Source organism: Phyllostomus hastatus, unplaced genomic scaffold (genome assembly GCF_019186645.2).
Source record: "Phyllostomus hastatus isolate PE091 unplaced genomic scaffold, TTU_PhHast_1.1 phas_scaffold_216, whole genome shotgun sequence".
NCBI lineage: Eukaryota > Metazoa > Chordata > Mammalia > Chiroptera > Phyllostomidae > Phyllostomus > Phyllostomus hastatus.
The window spans coordinates 12707137-12731891 of NW_025334018.1; the positions used below are offsets into that span (position 1 = coordinate 12707137).

A 24755-nucleotide genomic window follows, 5' to 3' on the forward strand; every position below is an offset into this window, starting at 1 on the left:
TTTGATGTTTCTCTCCCTCCCTTTCCCTCTCTCTAGAATCAGTAAAAAAGAAAATAAAATAAATAAAACTTCTACAACAGTGTGATGTCCACAGAGGTGGGAAAAGAGGTTCTTAAGTCATTTTTGTCAAACAACTTTGATTTTTTAAAATTAAGTTTATTTGGGTAACACTGGTTAGTAGCAGCATGTACTTTCCAAGTGTGCAAGATTATAATTTGACATCCGGGTGCTCTATTGCACGCTCCCCATTTGAAGTCCCACTTCCTCCTGTTACCACATGTTTGACCCCTTTGCCCCCAGCCCCCTCCCCTCTGGTTACCACCATTCTGTGGTCTGCATCTACGAGTTTGTCTTGTTAGTTTTTTTGCTGTTTGTCTTATATCCCACATGTGAGTGAAATCATATGATTTTTGTCCTATTCTGTCTGAATCCACTTAGCATAATACTTTCAAGATCCATCCACGTTGCTGCAGATGACAGTAATTCATCTTCTTTAACAAGTCTTCTGTCCATGAACGCTTCAGTTGTTTCTGTGGCTTGGCCATTGTCAACAATGCTGCAATGAGCACAGGGGTGCATGTGCCTTTACACACAAGTGTCTTCATGTTTGGGGGGCACACACCCAGCAGAGGCATTGCTGGACCACATGGTAACTCCAGTCTTGATTTTCTGAGGGGCCTCCGCCCTGCTGGGGAAACAGCCGTTGAGAAGACAAGGTCATCTGCCATGAATGGAAAGGGGAAGTTCGAGGGAAACAAATACAAGAATCACTGAAGGAGGAGCAGGTTTGGGGAGGAAGATGTTCGGTTTGGAAACATCCGTTTGTGGATGCCACTGGGAAGTCCAGGTGGAATGTCACGGAAGGGGTTGGAAAGGAACACTGTGTCTTGGCTCTGTGACATTTTGCGTTCCGGCATTGTCGACTGAAAGGGGACGACGGCTGCAGGCTAAGCTTCGACAGAGTCAGTTTTTGCCAACAAAAAAAGGCTGGTTCCAATGTTCAATAGTAAGTGGTTAATAAAACAAATAAAAGAAAATTTTACTTTGTGCCCATGATTGTGCCAAATCTGAAGTTCCAACCTGTTGCTACCATCTTGAACATAAGCTGTTACGATTCATAAATTCTGCTGAATCTTTGTCTACCTAGCAGTAACTATCACACATGTAGCCATAAGTAAGACTCCGTGTTATTGTGGGAAATCACGCTATTTTGGTTCAGAGACCCTTGGCTTTGCCATTGATGCGCAGATGACTTGGGGCAAAGCATTTGCCTTCTCAGAGCCCCAGCTTTCTTATCTGGGAAGGAGGAATAAGGCACAAGATTGTAGTTAGAATCAAATAAATAATTTTTGCAAAGTGGTGTATAAACTACAAAATGTGATACAAAAGAAAGGGATTATTCCTCTTATAACAATATGTAGAGTAGGGGTAGTTGAGCACTGTAGATATCACTTGAATTTCAATAAGGTTTCAGGTAAATTACTATTTAACTCATAAATTCCTCGGAGTAGACTTCTGCTAAGTCGGGGATATTTCTAATGAAAAGGTGTGTGCGTGTGTATGTGTCCAGAGCTTGATGAATATAGCAGCACGCTCACCAACCACAGAAAGCTGTTCTCATCACTGAAATCCTGAGCACCTCGACTTTCCAGGAGCCTGGAAGATTCGACTGTATTTCACTAGGCTGCAAAGTAATCCTTAGCGGTCAACTCGCACAAGAAAACTACACTTGCAGAGAATTCAATCCCTAGGAAGACTTAGAGAGGACAGAAATGCAGTCCTGGGCTACCGCCGTATCTTTCCTGAAGTCCCAGAGTAAAGATTTAAAGCTTCACATGGTTTTCGCTGGCTGTTGCCTAAACCTATAAATAGGTCTAAAGCTCATCTGTCTCTTTTTAGCAGAGAAGGGTCAGATTACAGGGGCGAAGCGAAAAAAGTAAAATAAAAGACAGGCTCTTTGATACTGCCAGCCAGTCCCCCCCTCTCTGCTCTCTCTTCCTTCCCACTGTGCTATCCTAGAAGCAAGGACCCCAGCAACAATGCCTCTGTTGAAACTTACAGGTAGGTGTGCAGACGTGTTTGGAGAGCACAGTGTTTTCATAGGCAGCCATGCCTTTAACTGTCACATCTGCTCTGGCGGTCCTTTATTTAGGATCTATAGCAGCCTTAGGAATACATTTCAGGAAGAAGCAAGACACAGTTTTCAAGTTTTGGGTTTTGTTTTGTTTTGTTTTGTTTTGGGAGGGAGGTAGTTTTCTAAAACTGTCAGGTGGTAGCAACTTTGATGGTCCCAGTAGAAAACTAAGATATTTAGTATCTATCCTGCTAAGACTACCTAAAACCTGTGCTGCCATACTTCTGAGAAGGGTCTATACAATGTCTCTAGCTACAGTATCAGCTGAAAATCAAGAGCATAAGGGAAATATTAACCCAAGCAGTGTATTCTGTTGGTTCACAATCCGGGTCTGTACACGGAGTAAGTCTTTTTCATTGTAAAGGTAACATATGTTTCACATGAAATAAAAAGAGAGATTGCACCAAAAGATAAAAGTAATAAACACTCATTCAGAGAAACGGAAATTTAGGAAAGTGGCAACAAAACAAACAAAAAACAACCACAGTTCCATCATCCAAAGATACCACTTTTAACAAGTTAGTGTTTTTAAATACTTTTTCCTTATTGATTTTAGAGAGAAAGAGGGGAGAGAGAGAAAGAGAGAGAGAGAGAGAGAGAGAGAGAGAGAGAGAGAGAGAGAGAGAGAGACATGTCGATTTGCTGTTTCACTTATCGATGCATCCATTGGTTGATTCTTGTGTGTGCCTGACGGGATATTGAACCTGCAATCTTGGCCTATAGGGATGATGCTCTAACACACTGAGCTACCCAGCTATGGGCATTAGTGTTTTTCTTTTCAATCTATGTCCTTTGCAAACATAAAGATTTTTTAAAACACAATTGTGATTATATTACATGTCACTTTATATCCTATTTTCTTTTTTGCTTAACATTATAACTTAATCATTTACCATGGTCCTCCAAAGCAATTCTAAACACCATTTGAAATGGTTGTATAATATTCTAAGCTTCTTACCTAGTCCCTTAGGTTCTTTGTAGTTTTTTTGTAAGTATAAATATACTCTGAGAATGATATTTGCACCTAAAGCTTTTCCCATGTTTAAGGGTTATTTTAGTAGGATAGATTCTCAGAAATGGTGGGTAGGTGTTGCTCAATTATTTACCAAATGAGCTGTTCTGGTTCACCAGCTATCAGCATCTCATAACGGTTTCCATTCCTCTTGAGCAGGTGTTTGGGTTTTTTTAAATCAGATTTCTAGAGTACCACTTTATGATTACAAATTTAGAGACATGTTAGAAAGGGAAAGACGGATAAGGGCTATATTCCCAGGGTCTTCTAAAGGCAGCAAAGTGTGGGTCGATGGACCAATGAGCGGTAATAACACATTCCACTGCACCCTTTTGTTCCAATCTACATACTTGTATTCCAAAGCACTGAGTAATAGCCACTATGATTTCTGAAAGTTGTTCATATATTTTGTCTTGTTTTATTTTACCTGATACAGCTGAAGAAAAACGTGAGTATTTTGGACTCTTTTTCCTGCCACTTGCCAAAGTATCCATTTTTAAAAGATACTATCTTTAATTCAGAAACATGGGTGTTTTTCAGCAGTGTTTAGTGAATGATACCACGGGAAGCCAACACAACTTAATAATGACCATAGAAAGATACCCTACAGCCTAGCAAATGACCTCATGGATTTTTTAGACTAAAAAAAAAAATCCGTATTTAAAAAAAAAATCTCATGGGACATGTATTTCATAGTTTGAAATAAAATAATATTCTTCTTCAGACATAGATTAGCCAGGGGAATCTATGGAGTCTCGCTTTTGTAAACCCTCAACTCCAATGCAAAAACCTAATGTGGTGACTTTTTGTGATCAGATAAAATAAAAACCCGTTTCAGATAAAACCATAACTTTAAATGTAGGTTCCCCTGCAGCTCAAACTAGACCTGTCCTTGGGCTGACAGCTCGCAGGCCTGCCTGGGAGTCCGTCGGCGAGAGGAGATGTGGGAGGGGAACGCCCACAAGCCGTCTTTCCCGCCCCTGAACACAGCACTGCTGAGAAATGAGCATGCTTTTCTGGATCTGCCGGCTGGGGAGGAAGCATGGTATTCCTCTTCTCCAGTCTGCACCCGCTGTGTTAATGATCATAATCACCAACTTCTGGCTAGGAAGGTGTCATTTTCAAAGTATTTCTCAGTTCGTCTTTTTTTTATTATTATTACAGTCTACATTCCATATTATTCTGTTCTGGTTTAATCCTTGTAACAATTCTCTGAAGTTGACATTATTGTTACTAACACTCGCCTTTTATGATGATGAACACCGAGGCTCCCAGACATCGCGTGGTTTGCCCAAGACCACCCAGCCGTCAGGGAGTTTTTCTCTCCCCTCACCCCGTGTTCTCTCCCCCTCCCCCTCTACTTCTTGCTTCTGTGCTCTTGTCTGCTCTCCATCTAAAAGTAGATGTCCTGACCTCGAGACAGTCCCCCAGGGGTGCTCCGTCCTCGGACCTGGCCTGCCCAGGAAAGAGCTCAGCGATTAGCTACACAAGCCACGGGCGTCAGCTGTCCTTCAGTCCGTGCATTCAGGTTGTCACCAAATCTTATCGACTCATCTTTTCAAATACCAGTTCCCCTCCTTCCTTTCCATAATTGCCACCGCTCCCTGAAGTATTTTTAAAGGCAGAGCTCTTGAATTACGAGTCAAATTTCAGCTGCGGTTACATGAAGTCAGAGCAACTGGTTGATTCAGTGGAAGGCAACATACCAACCATATAATTTCTGGTCGTCATGTAAATGACTTCTCGAGAGTAGAGTTTCTGCTTTTCAACTGTTTCTGCTTTGGAAAGACACCACCTTGGTAAAAACAACAACGTTTAAAAACATGAAACAAATGGATGTGTGCAGCCCCAGATTAAAAAAAAAAATGCTTGTTCTGAAAGAGCCAGGTCTCAAGCAAGCAGGATTTCGAGCCTGAGCATCCGTTTCACGCGGTCCTTATCGAGGCTGCTAGCAGCATTGCCACCGACCCGGAGCTGCATCCTCATCCTCATCCTCATCTTCATCATCATCCTCTTAACCAAATGGCCTACTACCATTTGCCCTTCGTGATGCATGGAGCCTCTTCTAACCTCTGCCTGCCGTTCACCCTGGAGGTGCATGTGCTTGCTCGTGATGCTCAGGGAGGAATGGCAGCTTCCAGGGGTCAGCTGGCGGTGGGGTGGGGAGGCCTTCTCAGGCCACCAGACGTCCCTTCTTAGGTTGTATTTGTTCCTTCATGGGTCACGGTGCTCGCCACAGAACTACTCACAGCACCTGGGGGCGGCTTTCAGTTTAATGGAGCAAACAGAGGTGTGAAGTTCAGCCAATGCAGTGGGCTCCTCTGTTTCTCGGCTGAGATGAGACAAGCCAGGATCTGAAACCTGGCTGACTGACCATTCGTGCTGGCGAAGTTACTGTCATTTCCAACGTGTGCTTCGGCCCATACTAAGTCACATCATTCATCATCTCCTTAATAGCCCAAAGCTAACCCAAAGTACCGATGATCTGTCTGACCAAGGCTCCCAAGTTCCACCACGCAGTTCCCTTCGGTGCTTCATTCCCCTCCAAGCACTTCCACGCACATCAACTCTCTTCGTGTCACGGCCGCCTCGTGGGGGAGGTTTGGTGGGTGTTCGTGCTCTCACTGCACAGATAAGGAAACTGAAACAGAGGAAGGTGAGGGGTTGATGAGTGCAGAGCAGACACCTGGACCCATCACACTTAAGTTAGGATTGACAACGCGGCGTTTTGGAGACCTGTACGGATGTGGATGGGGCAGGAGTTGGGGGATCTTTCTCTTTGCATGCACTTTGCTTTGTCGTCTTGCGGAGAATGGTTCTGAATGCTTCGACTGTTGCTCCAAATAGCTGTTTGCCATTGTTATTATCTGCTACCTGCATTTTGCTGGAAAAAAACAGAGACTTTTAGAAGCATTAGAGGGAACGACTCTTCAGATGGAAACAACGGGGTACCTGGAAGGTACAGGGGAACGTTTGGTGGACATCGCCACCCTCTCTTGCGGCCTGAGAGTCTTGGGGTTGTTCCTGGCCGAGCTAAAGGTCGCCCTCCCACCCATTTTAAGAATGGAAAAATAAAAGCAGGTGAAGTCAAAGTAGCTTTCCAAGGCCCACTCTTTATGAAAGCCACGCGTCCACGGAAACCGGACTCCCCACACGAGGTAGTACATTTCCGTGGCCCCTCCCCCCGCACCAGTTATCCCCAAGTTGTCAGGATTTGGAAAAAAAAAATAAGGTTGTGACGTGTGAGAGAAACAGAACACCTAACCTATGAGGAAGAAAGGCCCTAAAGAACAGTTGTTGTTGTTGTTTTTCCATAAGTACTTAGAGCACTGGTTTTCTTTAGGAGGAAAACCTCCAAGGCCCAACAGCCCTATGTGCATCTTCAGAAACACCAAATACGTATATATGCCGCATGGTTACTACGGCCTCAAACTTGGCCGTGCCAGAAAAGGGGGTCTTACGCTAAGTGCTAGTCCTGCAAGAACCCAAACCCGTCCTTAGGGCCCTCCCGAAACGTGTTCTGAGCATCTGGCCTGTGTTTCTGAGAGTGGGTCCCCGGGCTGCCCACACGAAGCCAGTACGGAGGGAGCTGCGTGGGCTCCGCGAGTTTCTGGGACACTGTGGGGGGGGGGGGGCGCTGGGCCTTGCCCCGGACGCAGACCACGGACGGCTCCCGGGAAGGGGCTTCCCTTCTCACGTGTGAACTCCTCTTTTAGAAATCGATGAAGCAATGCGTAGCTTCGCGGAAAAAGTATTTGCCTCCGAAGTCAAAGACGAGGGGGGCCGTCAAGAGCTCTCCCCCTTTGATGTGGATGAGATCTGCCCGATTTCCCACCTGGAGATGCAGGCGCACATATTCCACCTGGAGTCTCTGTCCGCCGCCACGGCAGGCAAGAGGTCAGTGCTGCGGGGGGGCGCTCGGCGGGCAAGAGGTCAGTGCTGCGGGGGCGCTCAGCGCGGGGGCACGCGGAGGGGCGAATGTCAGGGCGGGTGGGCCGCCGTGTCTGCATGATGCTTCTGCCCGGAGGAAGAACTCCCCTCCAAAATTAAAACCCCCCGCCCCGCCCACGCTATGTACACCAGGGTAAGGGAACAGGGACTGAAAAGAAGGAAAACAGTGCGGCCCTCCTCCCGCCGCTCACAACTCCCTTACTCCAAACCCAAGCGGCCCATGGTTGCCACACACACTACTCACCTGGCGCCCGACAGGTAAGGAGCTGGGACTACGCAGCCTCCTCTTCTGGCTTCAGCCCGCCTCCTGCGCTGCGGCCTGATGTGAATCCTGCCCTCCGGCCAGCTGGGCCTCCTCCGGAGTGCCCCACGTTTCTGCCCTGGGGCCCATCTTCCCTTATTGGAAGTACTCTGCTACTCGGTATCTGCCAGGATTTAGTCCTCAACCCGTATCGGCCACTTACCTGGAACCCCTCCTCACAGCCCTCCCCCAACCCTCCCACCCCAGCTTGAGGGGGAAAAGGTCATTCTGCTGCCTTTCCCTGGCTTTGATGTCTTTGAGGAAAAAACAACCACCCACCTTCTTTGGCATCCCCCATAGGACCCAACATTGGGCTTGGGTCGAAGTAAAAACTCATTAAATACTTGTTGCTTTGAAGAACTCATATTGATTAAGCAACTTGTAAGTGCCAGGTATTGTGCTAGGCATTTTATGCACGGGACAGCTTACAGAAATCCAGTGAGGCAGGCACTGTTACATCATATTTTGGAAACGGGGAGACAGAGGCTCACAGAACTTAATATTGCACAAAATGACACAGGTAGAGACTGTCTAGCCTGTGCTTACTGCAGTCCCCAGAATGCCCGTTCTGCTAGGAGTGGACACCGGCGAAGAACGTCATGCTGAGAGGCTTCTAGTACGTTCCCTGAGGCCCACGAGTCCAGGGAGAAGGGAACATTGTCGTGTGATAGCGCCTCCCAAATGGAAGATCCTATTTCTAACACCCAGCCCACACTTTAATTGTCACCTTTTGTCCTCAGGATGAAATTGTATAGTGAAACATCAGTTCAGCACAATGAAACTTCCAAGGATGACAAAGATCAATCCTTTCATTTATTTATTTATTTTATTTTAAACCTAGAAAAAAGCGTTTCTTCGGACGGAAGACTGTTAATCTGTCCCTTCCAGAAAGTGCGACATCTTCCACCAAAATGTCCCACATCGATGAATACATCGCTTCCTCTCCGACCTACGAGACCGTGCCCGACTTCCAGAGAGTGCAGATCACTGGGGACTATGCCTCCGGGGTGAGTCGCTCCTCTCCCCTGGGGTGCGGCTGCTGGGATGGCAGGCAGGGGGGTTGTGTCTGCTAAGTGTCTTCCTCCCCCTCCTGTTGAAGGAGGTGTTAGCTCACCTGCCCTTCGTCGCCTGTTACCGCATTTCAACACCAGTACACCATGACATATTTCCGTCTTGCTTTCATCATCCCACGTCATTTCTCTTTCTTTATCTCACTTCCCGTGCATGCAGTGTGTGTGTGTTACAGAATACGGGGGACAGATTTGGGCAAAAGAACCGAAGAGAGCAGCTGCTTTTTCACGGAGCAGGAAAGGGAGCCTGCAGGGGGCTCCTGGGCAAAGACAGGCCCAGAGTAGACCTCGAACAGAGAGAAGGGCAGCAGGCAGCATCAACTGGTCCAAGGAAACAGATCCGGAGAAAGAAGGGGGAGAGAAAAGAAGAGAGGAGATGCCATAAAAAAAAAAAAAGAAGGGAGATGAGAAAGAGCTGGGAAAATTCTGACGAGCTTATTGCGTTGTAACCAACTGCCCTCTCCAGTTTCACTGCAGATGCTTACGTAATAGAGTGTCGCTCGGGGCAGACTCTGGGATGCCACAGGGAGAGTGAACTCCTGTCACAAACAACGTGACCTGCCTGTTCTGCCCAGAACAGTTGGTCAGTTCATAAATCTCCACCGCCTGGACTTGCAGAATCAGCATCGCATTGGAGAAACTGCTGTGTAGTCATCAGTCTGTGCTCCAAATATAGTTTTCATAACCAGCCCTGACCCCTTTCAAATGTACCTGACCCACTTAGAGTTAGTCCTGAGATATTTAAAAGCGACAGGGCAGAGTTGCGGTGCAATGCACACTCTTGCTCAGTGGTTTTCTGTACGACAACACGGGCTCTCTGCCAATGGCAGGGCGTTTAGGTGCTAAGTGACTGAAATAAAGTGTTTTGTGGTGACATGGAAAGTGAAATTTGGAGAACTGTAGAGTTCAAACAAACATGAAAATGAGGAGACAAATTGATACCTAAGTGCTTGGGAGGAATGAAACCAGGAATAAGAAGGAAGGACATGGGAGGAAGGACAAGGTGCACAGAGGTCAGGGACAGGCTGCTCCTCCTCTGGAAGCACAGGGCACCTGAAACCTCGGCCTGGAGTCTCTGGAGAACCCAGTGCATCACTCCAGCTGCTGCACGAATGTGGCCGAGCTGCTGAGCGACACCCCACCTGGGCGTGCTCTGCAGCCACGTCAGCCTTCACCCTGTGCATGGAACAGAGAGGGGAAGGGGAATCAGGGCTGAGGTCTTGAGGCCCCTGGTCCCCAATAACGACTGATTCAGTTCAGTCACTCCTCACAGAGCACCTACTGTGTGCTAGGTGTCGTGGGCTAGGTGCTAAGGACACGGAGGGGAGTGAGATCTAGCTCTTGTCCTTTAGGAGTTGATAGGCTGGTCGCCCATTAGGTGGCAAAACAAGCGCACCGGTGAAAGCAGGCACTCTGACCTAGCACCTGTGCCGGGCTCTCTTGGCCACGGTCAGTCAGCAGGTCTTTAAAAAGAGTTCAACAGATCAGAATCAATATCTGGACAGCAGATCATTGGGAACCAGCTTACGTTGGTCCCAGGAAGTGTCTGGGCTCTGATGATGGGCACACAGTGGCTTCAAGTCATAACTGCTCAGGCACGTCAAGCTGAGCCAGGAGCCGGGGTGGGGCAGGGGACAAAGACCAGTCTAGGAAATTTCCAGCAGTTCCAGACTTACTCTAGAATCACTCTACTTTTAGCCACAGATAAAGTTCTCTTTAAAATCACCCAAAAGAATGATTTCTCACAGGATGACGTTCTGACCCATTTAAAGCTACAGAAGGCCCTGTGTGCATGTTAGGATTTGAGGGATGCACGACACCCTGTTCATCCCAGAACACTCCCTCCCTGACCACCGAGTGGTTTGAATTCTCAAGAGAGAGTTGTATTGTCTTCCAGTTGTGATATTGTTTTCACGTGCCCATCTTTAAAATGTTCATATGTTACAAGGAAGGAAGGAAGGAAGGAAGGGAGGGAAGATTTTTCATGTTGATGGGTTCTTTTCATCATATTTGCCAGATAACCACTGCTCTCTAGCAAAAACCAAAAACATGCACAGGACAGAAAGATAAGACTTGTTTGACTGGTAAGTTTTGGTAGAAGTGGAAGAGTGAGAAAATCTTCAGGACCTGCTCTGGGAGGGAGACCCGGGGCCCAAGTCAGTCAGGGAGCAGCCACGTGGGCAGGTGGGGCTCAGTGTGAGCTATGACACCCAGGGCAGCTGGCAGGTGCCAATGACGAGCTTTGTCCCATCTCCCATGCTCACAGGAGCGATTCTGATAGCCTGAAATGTTCTTGGCAGGTCACAGTTGAAGATTTTGAAATGGTTTGTAGGGGTCTGTACCGGGCACTGAGTATACGGGAGAAATACATGCAGAAGTCCTTTCAGAGGTTCCCCAAAACCCCTTCCAAGTACTTGCGGAACATCGAGGGTGAGCCTTGGGTAGCCAATGAGAACTTCTACCCAGGTAAGTAATTTTCTTCTATAATGTATGGAATACATCATTAGGTTTAACTACCAACTATAAAACATGCCCCCAGATGATAAATAATCCAGGCTAAAAATATCACAGCCACCTTTGGCCGCATTCTGTCCCCTGCCCATGCGTCCATCCAGTTCCTTCAGTCTGTCCAATTGCTCTCGAAAACCTCCTTCTCTTCGCCATCCCCCAGACCTGATTAAAGCCTCCTGTCTCCTTATCCACGTTGTCGCAGTGGTGTTCTAACCTCCCGCTAAATTCTCATCTCACCCGCCTTTGGTCCCTCCTCACTTTGGAGCCAGTTATAAAAACACAGATCAAGCTCATCCTGGTCGGACAAGAGCACTGAACTTGCCACCACCTACAAAGCTGGGCTCTGTTTTTAGCCTAGCGTTCAAGGCTACCACCATCCGGCCTCCCAACTCCGTTTTGTTTATGCAGTTTTTTTTGGACTTTAGCACTCCACTTATTTATAAACTCACCCTCTCCATCCCACCTTTGAACTCTCTTCTGGTCCAAGTGTCTCCTGTGCCCCCTTTAGTTTGCCAGTTCCATTCCCTGTCAGGGCACATGCCTGGGTTGCAGCCAGTCTCCTGCAGCTGCACTGCGGCCATGCTGTTCCCTGTGCCTGCACTGCCCTTCCCCTCACTTCCCCGCCGTGTCTCCAGACACCCACCTCCAACCTCATGCTTCCACATGCAGCCCAAATGCTCTCATTCCCCGCCTGCCTCCCGCCTCTGGATGAAAGTGAGCACCGTGTTTGACTTCCCGCGGCACTTCACTGACACACCTCACGTTTTACTTTCTGCTTTGTATAAAGCCAAGCACGTACTTTAAACACTCCAGTTTTAATAATTTCACAGATTTCTGCTGTATAACCATATCACAATTTATTCAACCAATTCCCACTTTTAGGCATTTAGATTTCTGACTTTTAAAACTTACTTCCGACAAGGCCGCAATAAACCTCTTTATACCTTTAGGATTATACTTCTAGAATTGAAATTTCAGAGACTAATACTAAAGGTTTTTGAACTTTCAAATTTTTATATTGTTAAAGATTTCCAGTCCTACAACTTCCTCTCTGTAATTCCTTTTAATATTAAATTATATTAACCAGGTGTCCAGATGGGTGACTAACAAAATTAGTTTATCTGTCTTCTAAATTAATGACATCTAGGATGTTTGACTTGACTTTCTTTCTCCTAGATTATACTTTATCTCTCTAGTATCTTTAAGTTGATGAAAACTGATATTTGATGTAGCAACATACTGTTCCACTTCCCTTGTGCTCTTTGCCACCTGCTTTTGAATAGAAAAAGGCGAGAACGTTTTCTTTCTCTGTTTTCCCTCCCTCTGGTGTCTCGGTCTCACTTGGAAACAGGAGACTTGCTGCTGCGTTGGGCGCGCGCTTGCCGAAAGTACAAGGCGGAGCGCCTTCAGGGCTGTGCCACTGCGGACACTGGAGCAGTGGACAGGAGGGGTCATTTATCACTGTGATCCCTTCTCAATTCTTTTAGCTTTAAAAGATGGGAAATATAGCCCTGACTGGTGTGGCTCAGCTGGTTGGGCAGCCTCCTGCAACTCGAAAGGTCGCCAGTTCGATTCCCTGTCAGGACACATGCCTGGGTTGCAGGCCAGGTCCTTGGGGGGGGGCGGTGAGAGGCAACTGATCAATGTCTCTCTCCCTTTCTTTCTCTCTCCCTTCCCCTCTCTCTAAAAATAAATAAATAGAGTCTCTAAAAAATGATGGGAAATACAATTACAGTAAGAATTGTAATTATTATTTTCCTGGGGTTATTTTACTTAAAAAAAATCTAAACTCCTCTGATGATTCTGTTGATTAAAAAATAAGCACTCGCACGGGCTGGGAACCAAAGTGTCCCAGGTTCGATTCCCAGCCAGGGTACATTCCTGGGTTGCAGGCCATAACCCCCAGCAACCGCACATTGATGTTTCTCTCTCTCTCTCTCTCTCTCTCTCTCTCTCTCTCTCTCCCCCTGCTTCCCTCTCTAAAAAGAAATAAATAAAATCTTAAAAAAAAAATAAGCACTCTAAATTTAGACTAATAGAGAAGGTTGGTTTACATAAGGAAATGATCCAAACTCTACTTTTTCATTGTAGTTTTACTTTTATTTCTATGCAATTACCTCATAAGCTAATAAAGTGATCTAAATAGGAAGGCTTTGATAACCAACTTTAGTAAATAATTAAAATTATTGGTAAGTGATACATCAATTATGTAAATGGTATTTCTGAAGAACTTGAAAATTATCATCACACTAGATGAAGTGTTATAGTTGTTTCATACCACTGATTTAGTCACCTCTGAGCGACAGTGTGAAAACGAAACTTCGGTGCAGCTCTGGATAATGAACGACAGACACCCTGTGTGCACAGACAGGATTGCCAGTGGATGAGATGTTCCAGTATTTCATATTTTGCTTATTTTTATGCGGTCGTTCATCCTGTGTGCTGATATATTACTCTGTGTTTTCCTGAAAAAGTCTTCACTCCTCCCGTGAAGAAGGGAGAAGACCCCTTCCGAACAGACAACCTCCCAGAAAACCTGGGTTATCACCTCGAAATGAAGGATGGCATCATTTATGTCTACCCTGACGAAGCAGCAGCCAGCAGAGACGAGCCCAAGCCGCTGCCCTACCCCCACCTGGAGTCCTTCTTAGACGACATGAACTTCTTACTTGCTCTGATTGCCCAAGGGCCTGTGTGAGTGTCCAGTGAGACCTAACCTGCTACTTCACTACTGATGGTAAAAATGGGTGTTTATAGCCCTGGCTGCATGGCTCAGTTGATTGGAGCATCATCCCATACACTAAAAGGCTGAGGGTTCGATTCCCAGTCAGGGCACGTTACCTAGGTTTCAGGTTCAATCTCTGGATGGGGTGTGTATGGGAGGCGACCGATCAATGTTTCTCTCTTTCTCTCTCTCCCTTCTCTCTCTCAAATCAATGAACCTATCCTTGAGTGAGGGTTAAAAAAATAAGTATTTATTAAGTGCCTATGATGTTTAAATGCTATGTTAAACCCTGCATATATGTGATTTCTTTTACTCCTCCCAATGATTCTAGTCGGCGTTTTTATAATTCCAGTTTTATCAGCTGCAACTTTGATGAGTTAAGTAATTCTCCGGAAGGCACACAGCTGACGGAGCCAGGACCCGAGCCGAAGCTGCCAGCTCCAAAGCTGGGCCCTCACTGTGGGCCACCGCATCTCCCCGACTTGGAAATGCCTTGCCAAGTCCCCCCCTATTATTATGTCGGGTGTCGATGAAAACATAAGCCCTCGGAACCAGAGCAAACCAGAATGTTTGTTCTCGTAACTGTTTCCTGTGGCATGAAGGGTCCTCGTGGTTTTGCAATCCTGACTGCTTTCCTTAAACGTCTGGGATTCCTTACAGTCCTGTGATTTGGTTTTCCACAGTAAGACCTACACCCACCGGCGCCTGAAGTTCCTGTCCTCCAAGTTCCAGGTCCACGAGATGCTCAACGAGATGGACGAGCTGAAGGAGCTGAAGAACAACCCCCACCGGGACTTTTACAACTGCAGGAAGGTGGGCGTTCCGCTGCTCACTGACCCAATTAGTATTTCTCGAGCAGGACAAGAAAGATACTGTTTTTTTTCTGATTGATGTCAGGTTTCTGCAGATTCAGTGGGATTTAGTGAAAGCAGGCAGATTATGTCTAAACGGTTAGAGGCCTTTGTATGGGTTTCCACAAAGAAAAATTTACCACAATCTTACCCATAAAAAATTGCAATCCTCAGCAACAAAAGTAACAAAAGCAAATAAAATTTGAAAACCCACTTTTCTGGGATTTGAAAAATCTTCATTCGAGTCCTTTTTCTTCTACTTCCTGACTGTAAGGCGCTGGGGGAAGTGATTATATATTTGTGAGTTTCATATCGCTCATCGGGAAATATATCTGCTCAGTCTAACTCACAAAAGGATTGTGGATATGCAGTGAGCTAATGACTGTGGAAAACTCATCAACTAGAAACACTTTCAAGATGTGTTCTGACCATTTAAGTGGCTGCAAGGAAATAGGAATAAGAAACATATGAGCAGAGATTTGGGACCAAATCCTGCCTCAGCCACCTTTATAACCTTGGACAAATAACCCATCAAAACTCCATCTTACAAAATTGTAATTATAAAAATATCTAACACACACTGGGCCATGGCTTCATCATTTCAATCCTTCCACTCTTTGGGGCTGAAAACTGGGTACCTACTTTACTTCCAGATGTGTCTCAGCAGAGAGGGTGGTCCCCAAGAATCTTGTGTGAATCAAATGTGAACTGGATGTACAGTGACCCAAGAGAAGCAGGCATTATTATTGCATCCAGCCTAAACTTTCACATCCTTGCAGGGACACGAAAAGGTGCTAGGGGTCATGCCCTGTGGCTCCCTCCCTGCCCCCACCACAGTGCGACGTGCAGGCACCTTGGCGTCTAACAGCAGTGGAACTGCAGCTGATTGTTGGCTGTTCTTTCTCTGAATGTGCACACAGGTGGACACCCACATCCACGCCGCTGCTTGCATGAACCAGAAACACCTGCTGCGCTTCATTAAGAAATCTTACCAAGTAGACGCTGATCGAGTGGTCTACAGCACCAAGGAGAAAAAGCTGACCCTAAAGGAACTTTTTGCTACATTAAAAATGCATCCCTATGACCTGACTGTTGATTCCCTGGATGTCCATGCTGTAGGTTGAAAAGATAATGTCAGTTTCACTCAAACACTCTGAACCCCGAACGCCTTTCTCCTACAGACTCCCCCTTCTCAGAGCCACGTTAGCTTACCTGCTGACTTACCATGCACCACAGACCATTCTGAGGTTCATTCGTCATCTGTCCCAGATTCCATTCTCAGAGCCCAGCCACCAGGCCCCTGTTCCTCAGTGCCATTCTCTAGCTCTCTGTGTCCCGGCAGCTCCGATAATGACACACTTGTGTTCCTGTTTCCTGATTCAGGGACGCCAGACCTTCCAGCGGTTTGATAAGTTCAATGACAAGTACAATCCTGTAGGAGCAAGTGAGCTGCGGGACCTCTACCTAAAGACAGACAATTACATTGATGGGGAATATTTTGCCACTATCATCAAGGTGAGAAGGGACCACCAGGTCTATGGTGCCTGGCCTGGTTCTGGAAGAGGAGGAAGAAGAGAAGGTGGAAATGAAGGAGAGAAGAAAGAAAGAAGAAGAGGGAGGAAGGAAGGGAGGAGGGAGGAAGCTTGCTATCCTTGGGGCCAGGCACTACACAATCATAAAAATTCCTTCTGAAATGTCCACTGTTGGGATTTTAAAAGACCTCTCTTCCCAGGATAGAGAAGCTGAAGCTGCGGATTTGGGGTTAAGGCCCCGGCTCTCTCAGGCTTTGGGAGTTATAGATTCAGGAAGAGCTGGGCGTTAGGAAGCAGGAAGGACAAGTGGAGTGGGAGATGTGTGTTTGGGGAGGTGGGGGCATATGAAAAGCTGAATTTTTTTGTAGGTGCCTGGGATATCTCATCACACTTAGTCTGATTTTTTCACTCTCTAGACTTCATCATGTCCTATCAGTCTTTTACCCCACTTAGGTTCCTTCCCCTCAACTCGGTTCCCTGCAGTCTTAACCTTGACAGTTTTCTACCTCTCACATTTCCTCCATTCTTCTTAGTACCCGTCTCCTGTCCAAGACCCCACAGGCCTGATTTACCTGTGGGGATTCCTGGCTTTGGACTCCTCTCTTGGCTTTGCAGGAGGTGGGTACGGACCTCGTGGAGGCCAAGTACCAGCACGCCGAGCCCCGCCTGTCGATCTACGGCCGCAGCCCCGACGAGTGGAGCAAACTCTCCTCCTGGTTCGTCCGCAACCGCATCCACTGCCCCAACATGACGTGGATGATCCAGGTCCCCAGGATCTAGTATGTACCCGCCCCTCGGAAACCCGAAAGCCTCCCCTCCCCTACACGAACAAGGGATGCACAGCTCATCTAGACAGAAACAAGCTTCGTTAAACAGCCCTCAACACTCGGTGCTGGGGCCCGCGGGCCTGGGTTTGTTTGCTCGGGGCTCTGCACCCCCGACCACAGACAGAAGTTAGGGAGATCATTTCAGTTCAGTTTTCTAACCAGACATTTTTTTGTTTTTTAAAGTGCAGGACCTTATGTAGATCACAAACTAGCTGATTGAGAATGATTAAAACTTAGCTAGGATCAGAACTATATACATTTTACTATACATTGTCTTTCTCCTGCTCTTCATCTCTGTTCATTCTTCCCCATTGTCATCTGTGCTGGGACGTAGCTTCCTTGCGTCAGAGCTGCTTCCACTGTCTGCCGATTGTCTCATCAGCGAGGGCTCAGGTTCTCAGTAATCAGTGGGTATTTATCAGTGGTGTTACCACCCGCTCATTATTCATGGCCCTCAGAGATGTTCAGTGTCATTGTGTGTTTATCTAACTTAAGTGTTTATATATTTTTTTGGCCACCTACCTTCATATTTGGTGTGCCCTGTGACAATGCAAGAATTGTATCCTGCCTCTTTAGCCAAAAAAAGTAACTTTTTGACCGGGATGTACTTCCCATCTAGCACTATTAAGGCAGAGAAGCAGTAGGTGCAGTGGTGAGGGGTGTGGACTCTGGGCCCAGACTGGCTGTGCTTGAATCCTGGCCCTACCACTTACTGGCTGTGTGACCTTGAGCAAGTTACATGACCTCTCTGTGCCTTGGTTTTATCATCTTTAAAATAGGGTAATAACAGTACTTAACTTACTGAGTTGAGGTGAGGATTAAATTAACTAATATTTTTGGCCAGTTAGAAGAGCAGCTGCCATATGCTGAGGGCAACACCAAGAGTTCGTCAGGTTGCCCTGGCGACAGCACATCAGAGTCGTTCTCGGTAACTGTTCCACGCTCACCCCTGTACGCCACACAGATAAATAACTGAATCTTTTATGTTATCCTCCCTATACTCCTCATCCTCTCCCTGGGTTTAGCTGTGAAGGTTGGCTTTTCTTACCAGCAAAGGATTTGTAGAAGAGATGGGGGCATGTGGTCCAGCAAGCAGTTGGCACTTCCTATGCTCAGCCCCAGCTGAATCCCTCTTTATGGGCAAGCAAGAAGAGTGCACCGGAGTGGATATAGGATGATTACATCAGGTCTTTTCCTGAACGTGGTGTTTGGTCCTCCTGTCCTCTCATCCTGGGGCAATCTGTCCTAACAACCCTCCCATCCTCTTAAAGTGTCCTCATTCTTGCCCCCAGTGACGTGTTTCGAGCTAAGAATTTCCTTCCGCACTTTGGCAAGATGCTGGAGAATATTTTCATGCCGATATTTGAGGCCACCGTCAACCCCCAGGCTCACCCAGACATCAGCATCTTCCTCAAGCACGTAAGCATGACCCTGCCGGCCTTCATCCGGCTGCCCATGAACCAGTCCGCCTGCCTGGCCGTGGTTAATCCTGGCTGCTTCGGGAGCTGAAGGTTTGCCTGAGGGCTGGGCCCCTGCCATGGGACTGAACCCGTCGCACGGCTCGCTTTTCCCGACAGATCACTGGCTTCGACAGTGTGGATGATGAGTCCAAACACAGCGGCCACATGTTTTCCTCCAAGAGCCCCAAGCCCCAGGAGTGGTCGGTGGGAAGTAATCCATCTTACACGTACTACGCCTACTACATGTACGCAAACATCACGGTGCTCAACAGCCTGAGAAAGTGAGTAGGCGAGACCTGGAGCTAGGAGAACCCACCTGACACACCTCTCCCCTTGTGCACGGGCGCCCGAGGGCTGGCGCTGCTTAGCTGGGGCACTCCCAGCTGGCCCAAGTCAGACATTTCTTCCCCTGACTTTTTCTTCAGTTTCTTCAAGTATACTTATTTAGGGGCAGGAGTGGACATTTTGGAGCCTTCAGTAAAATTCACAGTTCTTTTTCTTTGGACCTTGACAGTAATTTACAGTAATCTCGGGGCAATTGACATAGAACTCCATACATTTTCCCCTTCTTGATAGATCTAAGTAAGAATAAATAGAGGAATATTATTATGGGGCTTTCTGGAAACCTTTACCCTCTGTAGTGTGAGTAGGGGAAATGATGAAATGCTGATGCTGGTGAATTTTCTGTTGAAACTGAAGATGTTTCCCTTCAGGTAATAAAATCCTGGCTTTCTTCTGTACCTTCATATCCACTGCTGCCTCTTTTTCAAAATTCTGTGTTTAGGGAGAATTGAGATTAAGATTCGGAATTGCTGGTTTTTCTTTTTTAAATATTTTATTTATTTATTTTTAGAGAGGGAAGGGAGGGAGAAATAGAGAGAGAGAAATATCAATGTGTGGTTGCTGGGGGCCATGGCCTGCAACCCAGGCATGTGCCCTGACTGGGAATAGAACCTGAGATACTTTGGTTCACAGCCCGCGCTCAATCCACTGAGCTACGCCAGCCAGGGCGGAATTGCTGGTTTTGCCAAATCCTTTGAATGCCCACATTAATGCCCTTCCAGAGAGTTCATTTTTCTACTGAATTTTCTCATCAATCACTCTGTGCCCAGAATTGCTGCCAGGCCCTGGTCAGCCGCCTGCCTGCGGTTCCTATAGCAGTTCCATTTCCCTAGGGAGCGAGGCATGAACACGTTTCTGTTCCGACCTCACTGTGGGGAAGCCGGAGCGCTCACCCATCTCCTGACGGCATTCATGACTGCAGACAATATTTCTCACGGCCTGAATTTAAAAAAGGTGCGTCGGAGGCTCTCTTCTCAATAGTCAAGTTTTTAAGCGAACAAATAAAATTGAAACACACTCCTAGATACAGAGGACAGTCTGATGAATGCCAGAAGGGGAGGGGCCAGGGGACTGGCTGAAAAAGGTGGTGGGATTAAGACATACAAATTGGTAGTTATAGAATAGTAAATTTACATACACAGGAATGTAAAGTACATTGTAGGGAATGCAGTCAATAATATTGTAATAACTATGCATGGTGCCAGGTGGGCACTGAAAATATTGGGAGAGAACACTTTGTAAGGTGTGTGGATGTTTAACCACTATGCTGTATACATGAAATAATACAAAATAATATTGGCTGTAATTAACATCAAAATTTTTTAATATTTTATTTATGAATTAAAGAGAGGGGAAGGGCGGAGAAAGAGAGGGAGAGAAACATCAATGTGTGGTTGCCTCTCACATGCCCCCGACTGGGGACCTGGCCCACAATCCAGGCATGTGCCCTGAGTGGGAATCGAACCGGCAACTGTTTGGTTTGCAGGCCTACAATCAATCCACTGAGTTACACCAGCCAGGACAGAAATTTTTTAGCAGTAACTTTTTATTGGAGCTAGTCACCAGTCATTACCAACACTGACATCAAATCAAAGCAGGACAAAAACGGTTTTTGAGATTATTTAGTGCAGCTCATTGTACAGAGGCCCAGGGAAGCAAAGGCACTTACTTGCTCAGGACCACCTGGTGGCTGGTGGCAGCGATGAGTCAACACAGCTCCCTGACTTCCACTTAGAACCCTGACAAAGGATCATTCAGAGGCGGCACAGCTCACCTGAAACTAGTTTTCTGCCAGATTGCTTGTTATAGCATGCTTTAAAATGCCTCTCGTAGGAGTCAGAACTTCCTCGTAGGGAAAAAAATGTTTCTAGGTGAAACCTTTTGCCAGAGACAGACCATCTAACTCAATCATCTGAAAACTGATGATCCCAAGTCATTTTATTCTAAATAGAATTTACATGTGAAAACTGTTCATCTTATTCACCAGGGGGATTTAAAAAACAGGTGTTGGTTTATTGAAAGCTAAGACTTGAGGTAGACCATGGGGCTTTAACATTTCTCGTTTGTCTTCCTTTTTCAACATCCTTAAATAATTTTTTTTCCTTTTCAGAGCCCCGTGTTACAGTACCTGTATTTCTTAGCCCAGATTCCCATCGCTATGTCGCCATTAAGCAACAACAGCTTATTTCTAGAATATGCTAAAAACCCTTTTCTAGATTTCCTCCAGAAAGGGCTGATGATCTCACTATCTACAGACGACCCAATGCAATTCCACTTCACCAAGGTACGTGTATGGAGTCATGAGCCGCACACGCCTGTTTGCCGGGCTGCTGTTTCCCACCCAGAATTTAAAAATCAAGTCAAGTTATTTCGTTATTCTTTTTGCGCAAGATGCCATTCTTTTAATGCACTTCTTTCCCTTTCTTTTCGTCTCATTTAAATACGTAACCGAAGGAGCCCCTAATGGAAGAATACGCCATCGCTGCACAAGTCTTCAAGCTGAGTACCTGCGACATGTGTGAAGTGGCGAGGAACAGCGTCCTGCAATGTGGGATTTCTCACGAGGTAGACCTGTCTTTGACTGGCTGGCTGCCTTTCTAAGTTTAGATCCGGCCACTTGACCAGTGAAAAATGACTGGGGGAGACACGTGGAAAAGAATGATCCCGCAAATCACAGGCGGTTGCTATGGACAGGGGCTAGAAAGAATTATTTATTTCTCTGGCCATGTCTTTTGGGCAAGGGAAGCAAAATGCACTGTGTCTCAGAAAACCACGCACACTGAGTTCGTCGAGAAGTGCTTTTTTTTTCTTGTCACACCACCGATTGAAGAGAAACAACACGACACGCTGCCACTTCACCCAAAAGTGGTGTTTTCACTTTGCCCTTTTTTGACGGCTCAGTGGGAGAAGCGCTATTAATGGTTTGGTTGTTTCCTTTTGCCGATGGCTAACCTAAGGAAGGAATCTTTGTGAAGGATGTAATTATTGTCTCTATCAGGGTAAAAAGAGACGACAATCATCCTGTTTACTTTTCTCTTACAGGAGAAAGCGAGGTTTCTGGGCAACAACTACCTTGAGGAAGGCCCCGTTGGAAATGATATCCGGAGGACAAATGTGGCCCAAATCCGCATGGCCTATCGCTATGAAACCTGGTGTTATGAACTCAATTTAATTGCTGAAGGCCTTAAATCAGGAGACTAAAATAAATACACCGAATAATAATATGGGTGAGCTTTGCATTGTAGCGTGTGAATAATAGTGGTTACCAGTTACTGAATCCCTACTATAATCCCAGGATTATATTATCGTTCCACTGACATCATTTCATTTAACTCTTTTCACAACTTCAGGAGGTCGGCATTATTATCTCCCCTTGAGGAAGAGGAGTAAACCAAAGTTAGGGAAGTTAATAATCTGCACCAGGGTACACCTAAGTGAGCAGCAGCAGTGGGGACCTAGGTATGTCTGATTCCAGAATCTCCGTGACTTTCAGGCAAAACAGTTATTAAGGCAGGGAAAAAACACAAGCAATGACTTGTTATTGGGAGAACATAGGCTTTTGGTTTATAGAATGAAACTTGCTTAAGGCGCTTGGCTCATTGAAAAGTCCTTTTGACAGACTATAACTGAAGAGTTTCTTTCTTAGACAAAAATGGAACAGGTATAAATATAGAAAATCTGTACTTATGAGTTATTATACTTGGTGAAAATTTATCTTACAAAAGGATTCTTAGCTTTCAGGATTTAATGGACAGTAAAGTTACAGTCAGTTGTAGTGATACAGTTTAAATGACTTCACTTACCAAAATAAGATATAAGGTAACTTTCTAGAAATTGCCTGTTACACAAGCTCAGATGAAATTCCAATTAGCTGACTATACTTATGCACATACAATTATGTTGCCATCTAGTGGTTGGGCTGACACTTCATTCAAATTATTCAATAATTACTGATCAAATATCGACTGTATCAGGTACTATTTTAGATACCAAAAATAAGATTTCATTCCTACTCTTAACTAGTTCACAGTGTGAGGTTATAGGATCTTCAGATGCAAAAGTGAAGAAGAGCATTTTGTGAAACATCCCAGAAAGTAATGACGTTTTAAATGGAAAAATAATTAATAGCAAATTCCCATCTGTCTCCACATTCTGTACAGGTAACCGTAAGCATGGGCGTGATCCCTGTCTGTATGAGCCCCAGTGAAAGAGTCCCCTCCCTGGTTTCTGAAGTTGTAGTTCTGTTAGCTGAGTATTTGTAAGTCCTTTAGAGAAGCTGATTTTATTTCACCTTGGCCTTCTTGTCATCAAAATAATACAAACTGCTAAAGGAAACACTCCATTCTCAGACTTAAAAAGACACTACCATTAGGTATATCTCCATATTACCCACAGGGGGCAGTAGAATACATACATGGTAAGTCATTTATTACATCTATTGAACCCATACCAGATTTGATTTCATACTTGGTATATGTATTCACTCTGCCTTATTTGGCCAAATAATCTTACTGAATACAAAGTTTGAAATTTGAAATAAATTTCAAATCCACTCTATGCTAGCCCAAAATTTCATCTTAGACAACAGTTTGGGAAGTTTTCTAAATATGTAAGGATTCAGTGGGGGGGGGGGCGGGCGGGGAAGGCAATCCATGAAGATCAGTGTTCAAAATTTACTACAAACTATACATTTATTTTCTCGTTTAGTCATGGTTTTATAACTGTCTCGTCATGACATTTTTTTTTCCGTCATAGAAAGTGACTCCTGTTCACAACTCAGTTTCCCAATGGTTTAGGATATGCGGCTTTTACTGCTGTGGCTAAATTAGCTTGTGACAGTCATCTGTGATGTGTAACCAAACACCTCTCTTTCTGGCAGTCTTCTATTTTGGTACCTCTATGTGAACAGATGTGGGAAGAGTTTGGTCTGGCGGAGTGGGTGGAATGGGGAGGGGCGAGGCGGGCGGGGTCGTTAGCGACTGCCGGGGGAACAGGCTCAACTCATCCCTGGCTCGCAGCTTTAGTGAAACTGGGCTGCCGCTCGCTGCAGGCACAGCGCCCTACACATACCTGAGCAGGAGCGTGTTACAGGCGTAGCGCTTCTGCATTTGTGTCACAACAGGGCGTGGGGCCGACCTCAGGCTCTGGGAGTATCAGAGGCACCCCTGCTCTGGGATTTCAAGGCTCGGGTGTTCGGAGTGCTATTTGCACCTACGTTTCAAGTTAGCACTACACTGCAATTGCCCGGGAAATGTTTCCTCCTTAAGCTCAACCAAAGAAACGGTGACACCAGGCCTATTGCGTCCGGTGGCAGGAGACAATTCCATGGTTCCCTTGAGTGGGGTGCTATTTGGAATCACGGATAGGCGTGAAGTTATGTAAAGTCCAGGTCCTTCGCGGAGGGGTCCGTCGGACCGCAGGCACGGAGAGGACCCTCGAGCTTTTGCTAGAGGCCCCCGGCTGGGCCACTGTGGCGACGGTGACCTGCTGCGGGGGCCGCAGCGTGGCGGCACAAAGGTCCTGGTCTAGGTTCTGGCCCATCCGCGGACTGGAGCGGGGGTGGTTCCCCTCTCTAAGCGTCCGGGCGGTGCCGGGGGCGGGCCCGAGCGTGAGGGGTGGAAACAGCACCCAATAAGAAACGGGCTTGGCCAAGCCGGGGCGGGGCCTTCGGCCGGGCCTGCAGGGGCGGGACGGAGCCGCTCCGCTCCCTCCGAGTGGGACAGACGAGACTTAGCACCTCCGCGGAGGAAAGGACGGGGACCTCGCAGCCCAGCCGGAGCGGCGACGTCGCGGCCCGCCCAGGGCAGGTAGGAGCGGGGTTGATGCGGGGCGGGATCCGAGGCAGGGGCTTCGGGAGCGGACTGCGGGGCTGTCCTGCGGGCCAGGCGGGAGCGTGCTGGCGGAGGCGTCGGCCCTGGCCCGGCTGTCTCGGCACATCCCGGGCCTCGAGGGACGCGCGGGTGTCCGGTCTCGCGGGCGCCGGCCTTGGGGAGCTCCGCCTGTCGCACGCGGCGGTTGTGGCGGGGCCGGACTGAGAGT

General features: G+C 46.7%; 2 protein-coding genes and 1 non-coding gene across 5 annotated transcripts in view; 2 read left to right on the plus strand and 1 right to left on the minus strand.

The window, feature by feature from the left end:
• Nucleotides 1-1936: 1936 nt before the first annotated feature.
• AMPD1 (adenosine monophosphate deaminase 1) lies at nucleotides 1937-22494 on the plus strand. 2 transcript variants are annotated; one of them, XM_045816716.1, is made up of 16 exons: nucleotides 1939-2061; nucleotides 3583-3594; nucleotides 6863-7043; nucleotides 8240-8405; nucleotides 10769-10934; nucleotides 13454-13673; nucleotides 14388-14517; nucleotides 15476-15670; nucleotides 15939-16070; nucleotides 16703-16866; nucleotides 18207-18333; nucleotides 18492-18655; nucleotides 19550-19670; nucleotides 20827-21000; nucleotides 21171-21281; nucleotides 21759-22494. In XM_045816716.1, exons 1-16 carry the CDS (start codon nucleotides 2040-2042, stop codon nucleotides 21915-21917), a joined length of 2244 nt encoding a protein of 747 aa, XP_045672672.1. In that variant the 5' UTR covers nucleotides 1939-2039; the 3' UTR covers nucleotides 21918-22494. The 2 variants fall into 2 exon arrangements, with proteins under 2 accessions (XP_045672673.1, XP_045672672.1); XM_045816717.1 differs by lacking the exon at nucleotides 3583-3594 and having other exon boundaries at nucleotides 1937-2061.
• LOC123804889 lies at nucleotides 21524-21639 on the minus strand. Its single transcript, XR_006783239.1, has one exon. It is a non-coding gene; the product is annotated as a small nucleolar RNA SNORA21 (small nucleolar RNA).
• Nucleotides 22495-24412: 1918 nt separating the features above from the next.
• Nucleotides 24413-24755, plus strand: part of DENND2C (DENN domain containing 2C) — a 72270-nt gene continuing 71927 nt past the window's right edge. For both annotated transcript variants that reach the window (XM_045817112.1, XM_045817113.1), the window contains exon 1: nucleotides 24413-24523. The gene's annotated coding sequence lies outside the window, so the exon portion shown is untranslated. The remainder of the gene's footprint in view (nucleotides 24524-24755) is intronic.